The sequence below is a fragment of the Cebidichthys violaceus genome, unplaced genomic scaffold (genome assembly GCF_023349555.1).
Source record: "Cebidichthys violaceus isolate CVI_PGR_0920_01 unplaced genomic scaffold, fCebVio1.0.p SCAF_556, whole genome shotgun sequence".
In the NCBI taxonomy this organism is placed as follows: domain Eukaryota; kingdom Metazoa; phylum Chordata; class Actinopteri; order Perciformes; family Stichaeidae; genus Cebidichthys; species Cebidichthys violaceus.
In genome coordinates this window covers 3,114-15,574 of record NW_027176768.1, presented here as the reverse complement: position 1 = coordinate 15,574, position 12,461 = coordinate 3,114, and the positions used below count along the sequence as shown (strand labels likewise).

Here is a 12,461-nt window from a genome sequence, read left to right as displayed (position 1 = left end):
TGAAAAAGTATTTATAATTCACAAATGCTAAAAGACAATTACAAACTGAATTACACTGTCGACAGTAAGGAATCGCGAAACCGAGTTCAAAGACTCTCCCCCCCTACCGGCCTACAAACGCCAGTTTACAGTAAAGAGGATCGCCAAGAACTGAACAACATCTCTCCGAACAATATACGTCAATCAAGTGGCAAATGCCATGAGGACATCTAATTTTCTTTTAATGGCATGCGATCTACCCGCACTACCTCCGCGGTCGACGTATTGGGCACCCCTGATGTATAGTGTATCTTGGCTGCTGTTTTGATCAAGTTTAATGCTCCCTAATCTGCAGGGTGTAATCAATCCAAAACTCTGTCAAATAAAAAGGTGCAAGTGTTGTAAGAAATACAGATGTATTGATCAGATCACATACAACAAATAAAGACATTTTTCATGCAATACAAAGACAATGAAATCAGTATCTTCCCACAGGATAGTGGACCTTAGCTTTGTGATTGGCAGAATCTCGCAGAAAAACAAAAATCACTTCAGAAATAAGTATGAAAATAAGTGTGATGTATGATATTCAAAATGACATTTTCAGTGGTCCCTTCTCTCTTTACTGCAGTGATGTAGAAGTGTACGTCAGGGTGTGTTGATGAACCGATCACTGTTTGGTTTCATTTCTGGTGCAACAGACTTAAAACTTTCAGCCAGACAGAGTCATAAAAGCTTGTTTGTCAGCCAGGTGCTATGTTACTCTTTAAATTTAGAAAAGTTGCATGACATAGGTTATTGATTCCATGAGGCATTTGGTCATCATGAGAGAACGAGTGGTTCAAGCTCATAACACACTCTCCCAGCCAGGTCTTCAGGGACCCTCTCAACAGAGTCATCAACATCAGCATTGTTGTCTTCTGGGCCACGACTGTGTGCATAAGGAGGGAGATAAGGAGGGTGACAGTAGCAATCACAAAGATGTCTTTAAAGTTGCTTGATATAAAATAAAAAGGTGCTTATATTAGTAAATAACATGAGTTTTTATTTTTAGTACCTTCCATCAAGTGCTCAATTGCTCATGTCATCGGTATCTGGCTTTATTGCAACTCCAACATGTTACGAAACTGAACCACGGTACCTGAAAAGTAAAAGAAAAGGTTTTGAGCTGAATCAAATACTGGAGGAATCCAGAGCAACTAGGTCTATGTCATATTTAGACCTGCATTATCAGATTTATTTTGGGCCACTTGGGGGCAGCACAACAAGCTGTAAACATAACATTGACATATTAACCCCTCCCAAGCGAGGAGCTACATCAGCATTAACTTTGTATTCAAGTATTCAGGTGCTAACATTGATCGTCTGCCAATTAGCGCTGGGCAGGTCATGTCATCATTCTTTGTTCATTCTTGAACCTCTTGGGGGTCAGTTGAAACAATGTGTAAACCCAACACAGACGCATTATTACTGCGAGTCCCAGGCCATACAACCAAATCAATGTGCTGAAAGATGAAAAATGCTCTGAGCTGGGGAGAACTGCACAGTCAAGCGATAATTATCAGTTGGTTTGTCACTACAACCTGCAATTTTCATATTATAATTTCAATGTTTTACATTGTTAATATCAATATATTACTTGATGCCGCTTTAAACAATCTAGACACATTATATGACAGTAAGACAAAAGGAGCACTGGGGCATTTTGTAATATGAAAGTGTGTAATGCTGCCACTTACCAGCACCCCACCTTCTCCTTCTCCAGACCAGGTAACCTATAACCAGCACAACTAGCAGCACCACAAGCCCACCCACAACCACTCCTATGGCGACTGAGGATGATGTTGCTGTAGGGGTTAAATGATCAAGTAGAAGAGTTAGTGATGGGGAAAACTAGCTATAATAAGACGAATAAACTCTCATGGGCTCTTTGGATCTTACCGACTACAGTTACTTGGAGTGACTTGGAGGGAACAGAACAGAAGGACCTTGAGGAGACGTTAACACCGTAGACACAGTAATATTCTCCTTGGCTTTTATAATCTATCGCTGGGAATTCAAAGTATGCCAAGTAGACGATAGAGTGGCCAAATGCTGCTATCGATTCAGTGGTGTTCAAGTTAGACTCTGTCAGATAGAAGAAACCTCCAGGATATCTGGAATGAATAGAGCAAGTGACGGAGAAGCTGCTGCCTTGGGTGACGGATATTTTGTCAGGGCTGTAGATCACCGTTGCATGAGGAGATGTCAGGGAGATGCTGGGCTTCTCCAGTTTCACTGCAGAGTAAAAGACAGATTTTTACAAACGTTTGCAATCTTTGCAGTCAAACTTCCAACAATCATGTTCAACTGGAAAAACAAAGCAGAAAATGATTGACCTGTGACAGAGAGATCTACAGTATTTCCTTGAGGATAATAGATGACTTGATTGGGCAATTTCTTTTGATATTCACAGAAGTATGACCCCGTTTTGCTGAAGTCCACTGTGGGGAAGGTAAAGGTTGCAGCTTCGTTCTCAGAGTATCTTTCCATTTTAAATGAGTCTTGGCTCCTTTTCAGGACGAATGTCCCACCCAAGTGTTCTGTTACTACAGAGCAGGTGATCTCAACTCTGTCACCCCAGTTTACCTCTGGAGCAGGACTCAAAGTGATTTGGGGCTTCTGTAGAGAACCTGTAACAGATAATAAGTTGAAGTTGGTTTTGTCATAACAGCCAACGCAGCTTCATCTAATACCAGTTGAGAGGTAATGACTTCACTCACAGATTAAAATGAGCCAGGTCTCTTACCTAAACAGATAGCTCCAGCATCTTCACCATGCCCGCAGTTATTTTCTCCAAAACTGGGATGCCTACAATGTGTGAGAGCGGACTCTTCGCCTGTACACTCCACATTATCCAGCCATATTGGACCAGTGCCTTGGCCAAAGTGGGCACTTGCAGGAGCCGAGACTGCATGACCACAGCCAAGCTGTCTACAGACCACATTGGCATTGCCCATTTCCCATTCATCGTCACACACAGTTCCCCACTGGCCTTCATAGAGGACCTCCACTCTACCAGAGCATTGACCTGAGCCGCCGACCAACCGAATCTGTGCTGCATATGAAAAAAAGTGTAAAAATTGTAAAAGTGGACTTTCATATTTCTGAGTTAATACACATTCATTCTAACACACATAGTGAATGCAAAGTATTTTGAAAGTATTGCTTGTCCCACCATCATATCAAAAGCTAATTTCGACAGCATAAAGGGAAAAAAGGTTGACTTGCAGAGACATAATGATGTGGAATATGACTTGATGTATGTCACCTTTGTCATGCAAATGAAACATGAAAGCAATAGTTTGACATTTTAGGATATATTGTAATTAGCTTTTGTGTTGAACATTAGTTACAATAAATGTATCTAGAGCCAGCAGCCGGTTAGCTTAGCTTAGCACGAAGACTTGAAATGGGGAACCAGCTAGCCATATTATCAGATTTATAATTCACAAAGGGCTGTTACACAATTTTCTTTCAATTGTCTTAATGTTAAGCTAAGCCAACCAGCTGCCGGCTCCAGCAGGTTATTTACCTTGAAGAAGTAAGAGTTGTATCAATCTTTTCATCAAATTTTTGACACCAAAGCAAATTAGTGTATTCCCTGAAATGTCAAACATCTTTAAGGCATGATTTTAGGTACATATAATCACTTTCAACTCACACACTGTTTTTACTCTGTATGTGTAAAAAAAAATACATTTGTGAAACTTATTTGTCTCACTGTGTGTGATCATTTTGAACAGATCATTTAAAAGACTTTACCTGCACAGAGAGCGCCAGCATCGTGGTCGTGTCCACACCCGGCTCCTCTGAAACCTTTGAGTGAGCATTGCTGAAGAGATGTCGCATTGTCAAAACATGAGTTGCTAGCCTCGACTACTGATCCAATGCCTTGGCCAAAATGGGCTCCGCCGGGAGCGTTCACTACATTTCCGCATTCCAGCTGGTCACACACCACCTGAGCTTTACTCATGGTCCAGTCGGTGTCACACACAGTTTGCCACACGTCGCCATGACGAACCTCTACTCTGCCAGAGCACTCATCCTTACCATTAGCCAAGCGGACCTCCAGACTTCCTATAAAGTTAAGTAAACTAAAATTATTATACAGTATCAGACATTTAAAATTAATTTGAATGTAGTCAAAGAAATGGCAGATGAATAATAATCAAACAAGAACACTAGTGAAGTATACCTTTAACAACATGGACATATTTAGGTGACATGAAAGCAACTGAACCGAAATAAACCAAACATGCTCTCTAATCTGCAGAGGAAGACCAGAAAATATTTCCAAAACTGGACCTTGTTCATTTTTCAATGAAGCAATGGGGGCAAGAGATTGAAAGCAGCAATACAGTATGTAGAAACAAGTTTGGGTTGGGTTAGGGTTAGGAGAGATACAATTGAACAACAATAATGTATTATGTTTTTTCTTACCCGCGCAGACGACACCAGCAATTGAGATAGTGTTGCAAGTGTTGCCTCTAAATGGCCTTTGTTGGCACTGACTCAGTGTTGACTCCAGTCCATTGCATTCAATTTGATTGATCCAGGTGTGTCCTGTGCCATGGCCATACTCAGCATTGGTGGTGATTGTATGAGTCCTCCCGCAGCCCAGCTGTCTGCACGCCACATTTGCATCATTCACATCCCAGGATTCACCACACACGGTCCCCCACTGGCCTTTGTCGAAGAACTCCACTCTTCCAACACAACGACTGAGCCCACCGGACAACTTCACGTTACCTTGAAATGACAGTTATGTGAATGTCAGTTCAAATTTGGTCTATGTTTCTATGTGTGAATTTTTTGGTCATAGTTGAAATGAACTACATTACATTGTTAGTCGATGCTTCATCCCATTTGTAATTTCAGCACCTCTTTTGTTATTCTGTGACGTTAGTTACTCCATGTCAGGTCACAAGGTAACATATGTAGTAATGAGGTTGCTGTTTTTTAGCTACTGGACTCATTGCTTTGACTTTTGACAGTCCTGTCATATTGTCATATCGTCTTGACTCGTTGAAGTGAGGCAGTTTAGGCTACCTAGCCCCCCTTCCTTTCAGAGCCTAGTGATAATCAGTGCGTTAGAGAGCTAGGTTAACTAGCCTAACTTGCTAGCTTCAACTTTCCAAAGTAAGTACAAACTGAACAGCATGATGAGTCCTCCCAAATGATGACCATTGTGGAGGGACAGATGTCTTTCAATATTGGCTTGTTGAAAAGGGGAGGAAAAAAAAGTCTTGCATCAACGTCCAAAGGCTACATGGCAGGCCTGATCCTGCACTCACATGGAATAAGGCAACTTTTTGCCGTACTCCGCAGTAGAATTTACAACCACATGGTAAGTAGCTCGCTCACAGAAGACAAACATTTTTTAAGTTTGCAATATATTGTTAAAGGAAAGCTGCATTAAAGATAAAATAAATTACTTGAGTAATTTCATATAATAATTACAGTCTTTGTAAAAGAGTGATATTGATTAACTGTCAGTTACTGTTCATTTTGTCAACAGGTTGGAGCTGAAATAGAGCGAGTGCAAGCAACACGTCCCTATGCGCGTCATGCAAGCGACCATGAGAATGTTTCAGTTTTCGCCAATGAAGCAATAAAGATGTCCAAACCTAATACGTGCGACATGGCACTTATTTGAAAAAAACGGTTACACTAACTCTTTTTTGGCAAAGTGTCACTTGCTCCACCTCAAACCTGTTGTCAAAATCCATTTCGTCGGACTGTTTATTTGTGTTTCCTGTGCCATCAAGAAGGTGTTGTCTGTCTGCTGTCTCCCTGATTCCATGTGAATGCAGCATGATGCTTAATGTTAAATGCTGTTTCCAAACATATGTCCAAAAAAGTTGTTTTTTTCATTCTGTATGATTGCAGTTAATATCTCCATACACAATAAGTGAGGAGAATTCAATTTTAAATTCAACTTCCAGCCTCACCTGAACATTTGACAGATGCCTCTTCAATGCGATCCTGGCTGGTCCTGACATATTCTCTCAGTGTGCACTGTGTGAGAGAGCTCTCTCTACCGCTACAACTGATCTTATACCATCTGAGTTGTCCGCCTTGGCCATATGATCCTGAGAACTTGACGGGATCTCCACAGTTCATCTGTCTGCACACCACTGCAGCTTCATTCATTCCCCAGTTGACATCAGTTGCTGATGACCATTGTCCACCATGGTAGAACTCCACCCTGCCGGAGCACTGGTCAGTCCCATTGATCAGTCTCATGTGAGCTGGAAAGCAAAGGGGATAGAATCAGCCACTATTTGGTGTTTGGACACATTTGAAAGCAATACCTGGGATTCAAATTAATATTCTGATTGATATACTGTAGTAGAAATAACTGTCATACAACAGTTTAATTCTTGACAATATTAAGCTAAATATTCATTTGAGGCATTAGGGGAGACGGTTCTAAGTATAACACTGTGTGAAATAAAGTAAATAAAAGTGCTAATAACAGAGATGATACCTGAGCACACCACACTGGCATCTTCACCATGGCCACAGTTATTTTGCCCGAGGGTGGGATGTCGACAGTGCAAAAGGGACGTCTCATTACCGAAGCAGCCTACATCATCCAGCCAGATGTTCCCTTGGCCTTGACCAAAGAAGGCACTGCCTTTAGCTGTCTGAGCTGTTCCACAGTCCATGGCTCTGCACACCACCTGAGCATCTCTGATGTCCCACTCATCATCACACACTGTTCCCCACTGGCCATCATGCTGAACCTCCACTCTACCAGAGCATCGGTCAGTGCCATTGACAAGCCTTAGTAGTGGAATACCTGAAAACAACTCCACTCATGTTACAGGTACTCACAAGTTAAAGTCAAATTATGAAATATTAGGTTTTAACTGGACTTTCAAATGTACTCAGTTAAGTAGTTTTAATAGTTACTTATTGCCACCATCAGGTCAAAATATTCACAAGTATTAAAGATTTAATGCACCGATCTAGTTTTTAATGACCACATGTCCTTTGCTATTCTAATTGAACGGTGCTTCAGCACAGTATATTGCTGTATTTTGTGTCTTACCTGCACATGAAAGAGAAGCACCTTCACATCTCCCTGTGTATTCTTGAAGTGTGCATTGGGAGATGGAGCTCATATTGCCAGAGCATCTACTTGTGTACCCTCTCAGTCCGCTGTCACCAAAATGGAAGATTTCTTGGGATTTTTTGGGTAATCCACAATTAAGCTCCTGACACACCACTGCAGCCTCTTCATTGCCCCAGTTGTTACACATTTTTCCCCATCGGCCGTCATGGAAGACCTCCACTCTGCCAGAGCAGCGGTCAGTCCCATTGATCAGTCTGACTGATTCTGGAAAGCAGTATTGTATTGAAAATGTTATAATGTAAAATATTAACATTTCAGCAATGAAATACAATATGTTCACATGATAGGATTTGAGGTAAGGATAACAGACTGTAATCTAAATCTGTGATATTGCACCAAAGAACAACTACAAAAAAGAGGAACAGCAAAGGATGATTGTGACAGGATTTTCTAATAGTCATTTTCTAGTAGAAATTTGAAAGTAATGTTGAAGAAAATTCCTCAGTAAATATCAGCAGGGGGTTAACTGCTGATACAGCAGGTACATATATAGCAGACATGCATGCAAAAACCAATCAATATTTTCCATAAATAGTTGTGCATGCATCACCATTGCACACAAATGCCCAAATGGGAATGTCTCTTGGATTTCCAATTCAGTATTGATTAGAGATCAAAAAAAAGAAAAGAAAAGATAACTGTAGTATTTCCAGCTCCTATTTTAAGTCATGATTTTCCATGTTTCTTGTTATATTGCTTTGACATTGAAAATTGGGGTGCCGTCAGAATTCTCACCAACCGGATTGAATTAGATTACTGTTGAAGTAACAGTATAGTATTTGTTACCTGAACATACAACACTGGCATCTTCATTGTGGTCACAGTCATGTTTTCCAAAACCTCTGTGTGGGCAGTCGGCGAGGGACTTCTCATGACCAGTACACTCAAGATCGTCCAACCACACCTGACCGTGACCTCTGCCGAAGTGGGACTTGTACTTGACCGAGAGAGCACTCCCACAGTTCAACTCTCGACATGCAACAGTTGCTTCCTGCATCCCCCATCTGTCATCACAAATCGTTCCCCACTGTCCATCATGATAGATTTCCAGTCGACCAGAGCACCGACCAGTCCCGTTCATCAGCCGAATTGGTTTACTGTCTGTCAGTTGGAAACGAAAACAAAGCCAAGGGCATGTTTATCTAGAATCCATCCAAAACAGCAGATCTAACTACGTAAAGTTCAACACAAAAATACTGATTTTGTCTAAACAGATGGATTACTTACTTGAACAGACAACAATGGCATCAACACAGCTCTCCTTGCTTTCCTGAAGTGTGCATTGTGAGATGGAGCTCTCATTTCCAGAACAGTTGGATTTGATGCTACCAAGTCCTTGTGCCTCTCCAAAATATTGTACTTCAGACTGAGTGACCGGAGTGCCACAGTTTATCTCTCGGCATACCACGTCAGCGTCTTCCTTGCTCCAGTCACTGCTGCACAGTCTTTTCCAGTTGCCATTGTTGTAGACTTCCACTCTGCCACTACACCGATTGCTTCCGTTGAGCACCCTCACATGTTCTGCAAGTGATGTGAATAGAAATTTAAATAAAACCCAACAAATGTCCAATGTTTACAAAATCACACAAGCTCTACTAAAATTCACTATTAACATATACTCGTATGTGTACAAAAATAGTGTAAAAACTACCATTCACTATTTTACGGGATGTTATCTGTTGTACTATTTCTTGGGTATGAACAGTTGCCAGGAAACCAGCAGTAAAGTACTGCTCCCAAACTACTCTGCATGCTAATTATGAAGCCAGGAGTCTCTTTGTTTAGCTTAGCTTAGCATAGCATGAAGACTGGAAATCTATTCTAGCTCTGTCTGATGGTAACAAAAATCTTTGTGTTCTTGTTTGTTTAATCTGTACAAAAACAAAAGCAACAAATACAAAAATCTCTCAATTAATATAATGTTTGTGTTAAGCTCATTAAAGTCCTTTAAATCTTTGTATTGTACAGTAGCATACACTAAAATAAATATCACGTTTGACGGTTTTAATACAAAACTGTTGAATAGCGCAAATGACTCTCCATATTGTTAAAACATGCAATGGCTACTCCAGGTTCAGAATATTTTGAAATCAGACATCACCAATTTTACTCATAAAGTTCAGTTGACTTGACATGATGAGTACCTTATTAAGAGGAAGTGCATTGTGGGCAATGTAGGATCCAGCTTTTTTGGAGCTTGACTCATACATGGGACTGAAAGTCAGGACATCCCTGCATTTGTAGCTTCTTTTTTAGTTTTTAGAGCAATACTAAATTGCAGGACCATCACTTTAAATATTTCAATTCTTTAAAATATCCCTCAACATTATCATAGCAAAGCTAAGCACTCATGTTGCTTTGTTTGGTTTACCTCTCATCTCTACCTCCTGCCCTTTGACCTTTACATTTGCAGCAGCCGGTCATGTGCTGACCTTGATGTGCTTCTGCTGCAACATCACTGCCACAGATAGCAATCATCTTAAAGTAGACAACAAATTGTCAACTGACAATAAAATCGTTAGGTCTTTGATGCAATAATATGATCAGTTGCTAAAATAAATGTGCGTTAGTTGTTTTTCTCAACAGCTTTTATTTCCCAATTTCAAGTGACAGTTCCTCATTTCTGGTCCTGTCTAAATTGAGGAAGTGCCTTGTAATGCAGGGTTTTGTGATGCTTGATTAAATGAGCTAACTGTGATTTCAGGTTAATACTTAATTCATGTTTAAAGCAAAAATTTAACATTTTGGGTAATACACTTACTTACTCACTAACCTACTTACTGGTTGAGTTAGATCAGAAGGTTGATACCACTCTCATATTTACTCGATAAACATAAAGCTACAGCCAGCTTTATTATCTTAGCTTAGCATAGCAGAAACACTGGAAACAGAGAGATACAGCTAGCCTGTCCAACTTCTCAACTCTTTGTGAGAAAGTAAACAAGCATATTTTCCAAAGATGTCCAACTACTACTTTAACAAAGTAGCAAAATGTACTATTTGATTAGGTTCCCAATTGAGTGGTATCCTACTGGTAATTACATCTTTGAGTAAAACGCAAGTGGATCAAGTAAAGCCAAAGATAAGTGAATGAGCTCAGTCTTACCTGAACAGACAACCCCAGCATCTTCACCGTGGCCACAATTATTATCCCCAAATGGTCTGTGTGGGCACTTGAGGACAGAAGACTCATTACCAGTACACTGTACATCATCCAACCAGATCATGCCCTTTCCCTCTCCAAAAGAGGCAGCTTTTTTGGCCTCAAGAACTGTCCCACAGTTTAACTCTCGACAAACCACGTCAGCGTTGGTAAAGCTCCATTGATCATCACACACCGTTCCCCATTCGTCTCTGTTGTAGACCTCCAGTCTACCAGAGCAACGTGAAGGCCCGACCAGCTTTATTTTGTTACATTCTAGAAATGAAAAAAGCACAGTAGCTGTAGGTTGTGTTATTATGAACTCAATAAGGAAAAGTCCCTTTTCATTAAATTGGAGTGTAGAAACCTAAAAATCTTATTAATGCATGTTTTCAGGTATGAAACATAAATATAACTTACTGACCTGTAAGCAGTGGTAGACCCAATAGACCTAAAGCAGAAAGGAAAATGCTCAGCCCAGAGATTTGTCATGAATATTTAAAATAATATTGTCCAATAAATGTTGTAACACTGTAATGTCAGCGCTGTGATTTATCAAATTCATTATGTTTCAGGACAGGCTCCTTGAAATGTACCATGAAGTTAGAAAAACACACATCTTATAATTGTCCAATATCAACTTTGTAAAATTGATCAAAGAAAGGACATTTGAAAAAAAACAAAAAAAAAACAGTTTCAATAATTAAATGATAGTTTTCTACTATGAGACTTTTACTTCTGTTTAGTGTATATTTCTCATGGTTTTGCGAGCATGCAACCAAACTGTAACTGTACTCATGTAATTTGATTTAAGAAGTCAAGAAAAGAAATTCAAAAGGAAGAAGTCAATTTAAAAAAAAACAGAAACTTACCTATTGATAAATAATAAACAAAATGTAGTTTTTCAGCAGTAATGAAGATCATATTGTGTCTTCAAAGTAGATCAAATGCTGTAGAGGTACAGAAAAAAAGATATTGTTAAAAACAGTGTTCCTTTACTGTCTCATTTGTCTTCCGGCACAATAAGAGAAGCTATAGTTGATTTTTGGAAGCAGTTCCTTCCAAAATCTGCAAACGTGATTTAGTAGCCCTCTTACCTTTTAGATCCAACAAGTGTAGGCAGCTGTTTAAATGACCTCACAATTCAAAATGAAAAAGCTGATCATATCTGACACATCTGATCCTTTATTTAGTAATGCATTTAAATGCAACATAAAACAAAAATGGCATTGTTCATGTTTGAATTTACTGTATATCATGCATCAAACCTTTATATGTTCAGTCCTGGTTAATATTTTGGCATTATTTACTCATAATATAATGCAATACATGGATTATATTGTAATCCAGGTCTTTATTAACAATACATGCTCATTATGTATCCAAAACTTCTGTTAGGTTACATGCACCAAACTTTCAGCTTTAAAAGGAAATGTTATATTTCACAAATAATTTTCTTACCTTATGAAATGGTTTGATGTTGTAATTATGGTCTGAGCCAACAGAACTTAATTCACTGAGGTTTGTTTTTTCACAAGCGCTCGGCGGGACAGAACCAGTTCTTGTCCCTCATCCTATAGACAACATGACTCATTGGGACTGGGAATGGTGAACACTTCCCCTTGTGAAATTCTGAGCCTCAGTCATTGTTGTATTTGTTAATTTCCTGTTATAGACCTCAAAATACTGCAGTTTTGTCTCTTCCTTTTAAATGTATTTTGTGTGGAGAAACCACAATATCACCACTGTACCTTTGGAGCCACAATTTATGTTGCCAGAAGAACCCCAACCATTCTCAAAGTGCCCCAAAAGACAATGTGGAACAGCCAGACCCAAAATTCATAATATCAAGGAATGTGTTCATATTTCAGTAAATATAAATGGCATACTTTCACCCATTAACTACTGCTGTTTTTTTATTTTTAGCTAAGTACCATCTGTTATACTGTGGCATTATTTATTGGTGATGTGCACTGTTCTATTTTACATATATTTATTATGTTATTCTGCAACACAGTTTTTTCTACTTTTAAGATGTCTTTTTAACATCTGGCGAGAGACAGCAGCAACTTTTTGGGCTAACTCTGGCTCATTTACATATGTGTTTCTATTGATCAGTAAGCACTGTCCCTGTCAGACTAATACAATGCAATTTGC

At 39.5% G+C, this 12,461-nt stretch overlaps 1 protein-coding gene across 1 annotated transcript; it reads right to left on the bottom strand.

Annotated features, from left to right (window-relative positions):
* Positions 1-281: 281 nt before the first annotated feature.
* Positions 282-11,958, bottom strand: LOC137888595 (deleted in malignant brain tumors 1 protein-like). Its single transcript, XM_068732003.1, has 17 exons — positions 11,766-11,958; positions 11,177-11,254; positions 10,729-10,755; positions 10,269-10,580; positions 8,390-8,683; positions 7,949-8,263; positions 7,079-7,366; positions 6,512-6,826; positions 5,973-6,272; positions 4,462-4,770; positions 3,784-4,098; positions 2,768-3,076; positions 2,358-2,651; positions 1,921-2,256; positions 1,719-1,826; positions 1,037-1,120; positions 282-910 (listed from the first exon to the last, which is right to left on the bottom strand). Exons 2-16 carry the CDS (start codon positions 11,226-11,228, stop codon positions 1,080-1,082), a joined length of 3,615 nt encoding a protein of 1,204 aa, XP_068588104.1. The 5' UTR covers positions 11,229-11,254; positions 11,766-11,958; the 3' UTR covers positions 282-910; positions 1,037-1,079.
* Between the last annotated feature and the right edge of the window lie 503 nt (positions 11,959-12,461).

Coding starts and splice junctions, on each gene's coding strand:
- LOC137888595 (XM_068732003.1), bottom strand. CDS start 11,228: ATGATCTTCATTACTGCTGAAAAACTACATTTTGTTTATTATTTATCA. Junction 8,264..8,389: donor TGCCATTGTTGTCTGTTCAA/GTAAGTAATCCA, acceptor TCCAACTGACAG/ACAGTAAACCAATTCGGCTG. Junction 4,771..5,972: donor GGCATCTGTCAAATGTTCAG/GTGAGGCTGGAA, acceptor TGTCATTTCAAG/GTAACGTGAAGTTGTCCGGT.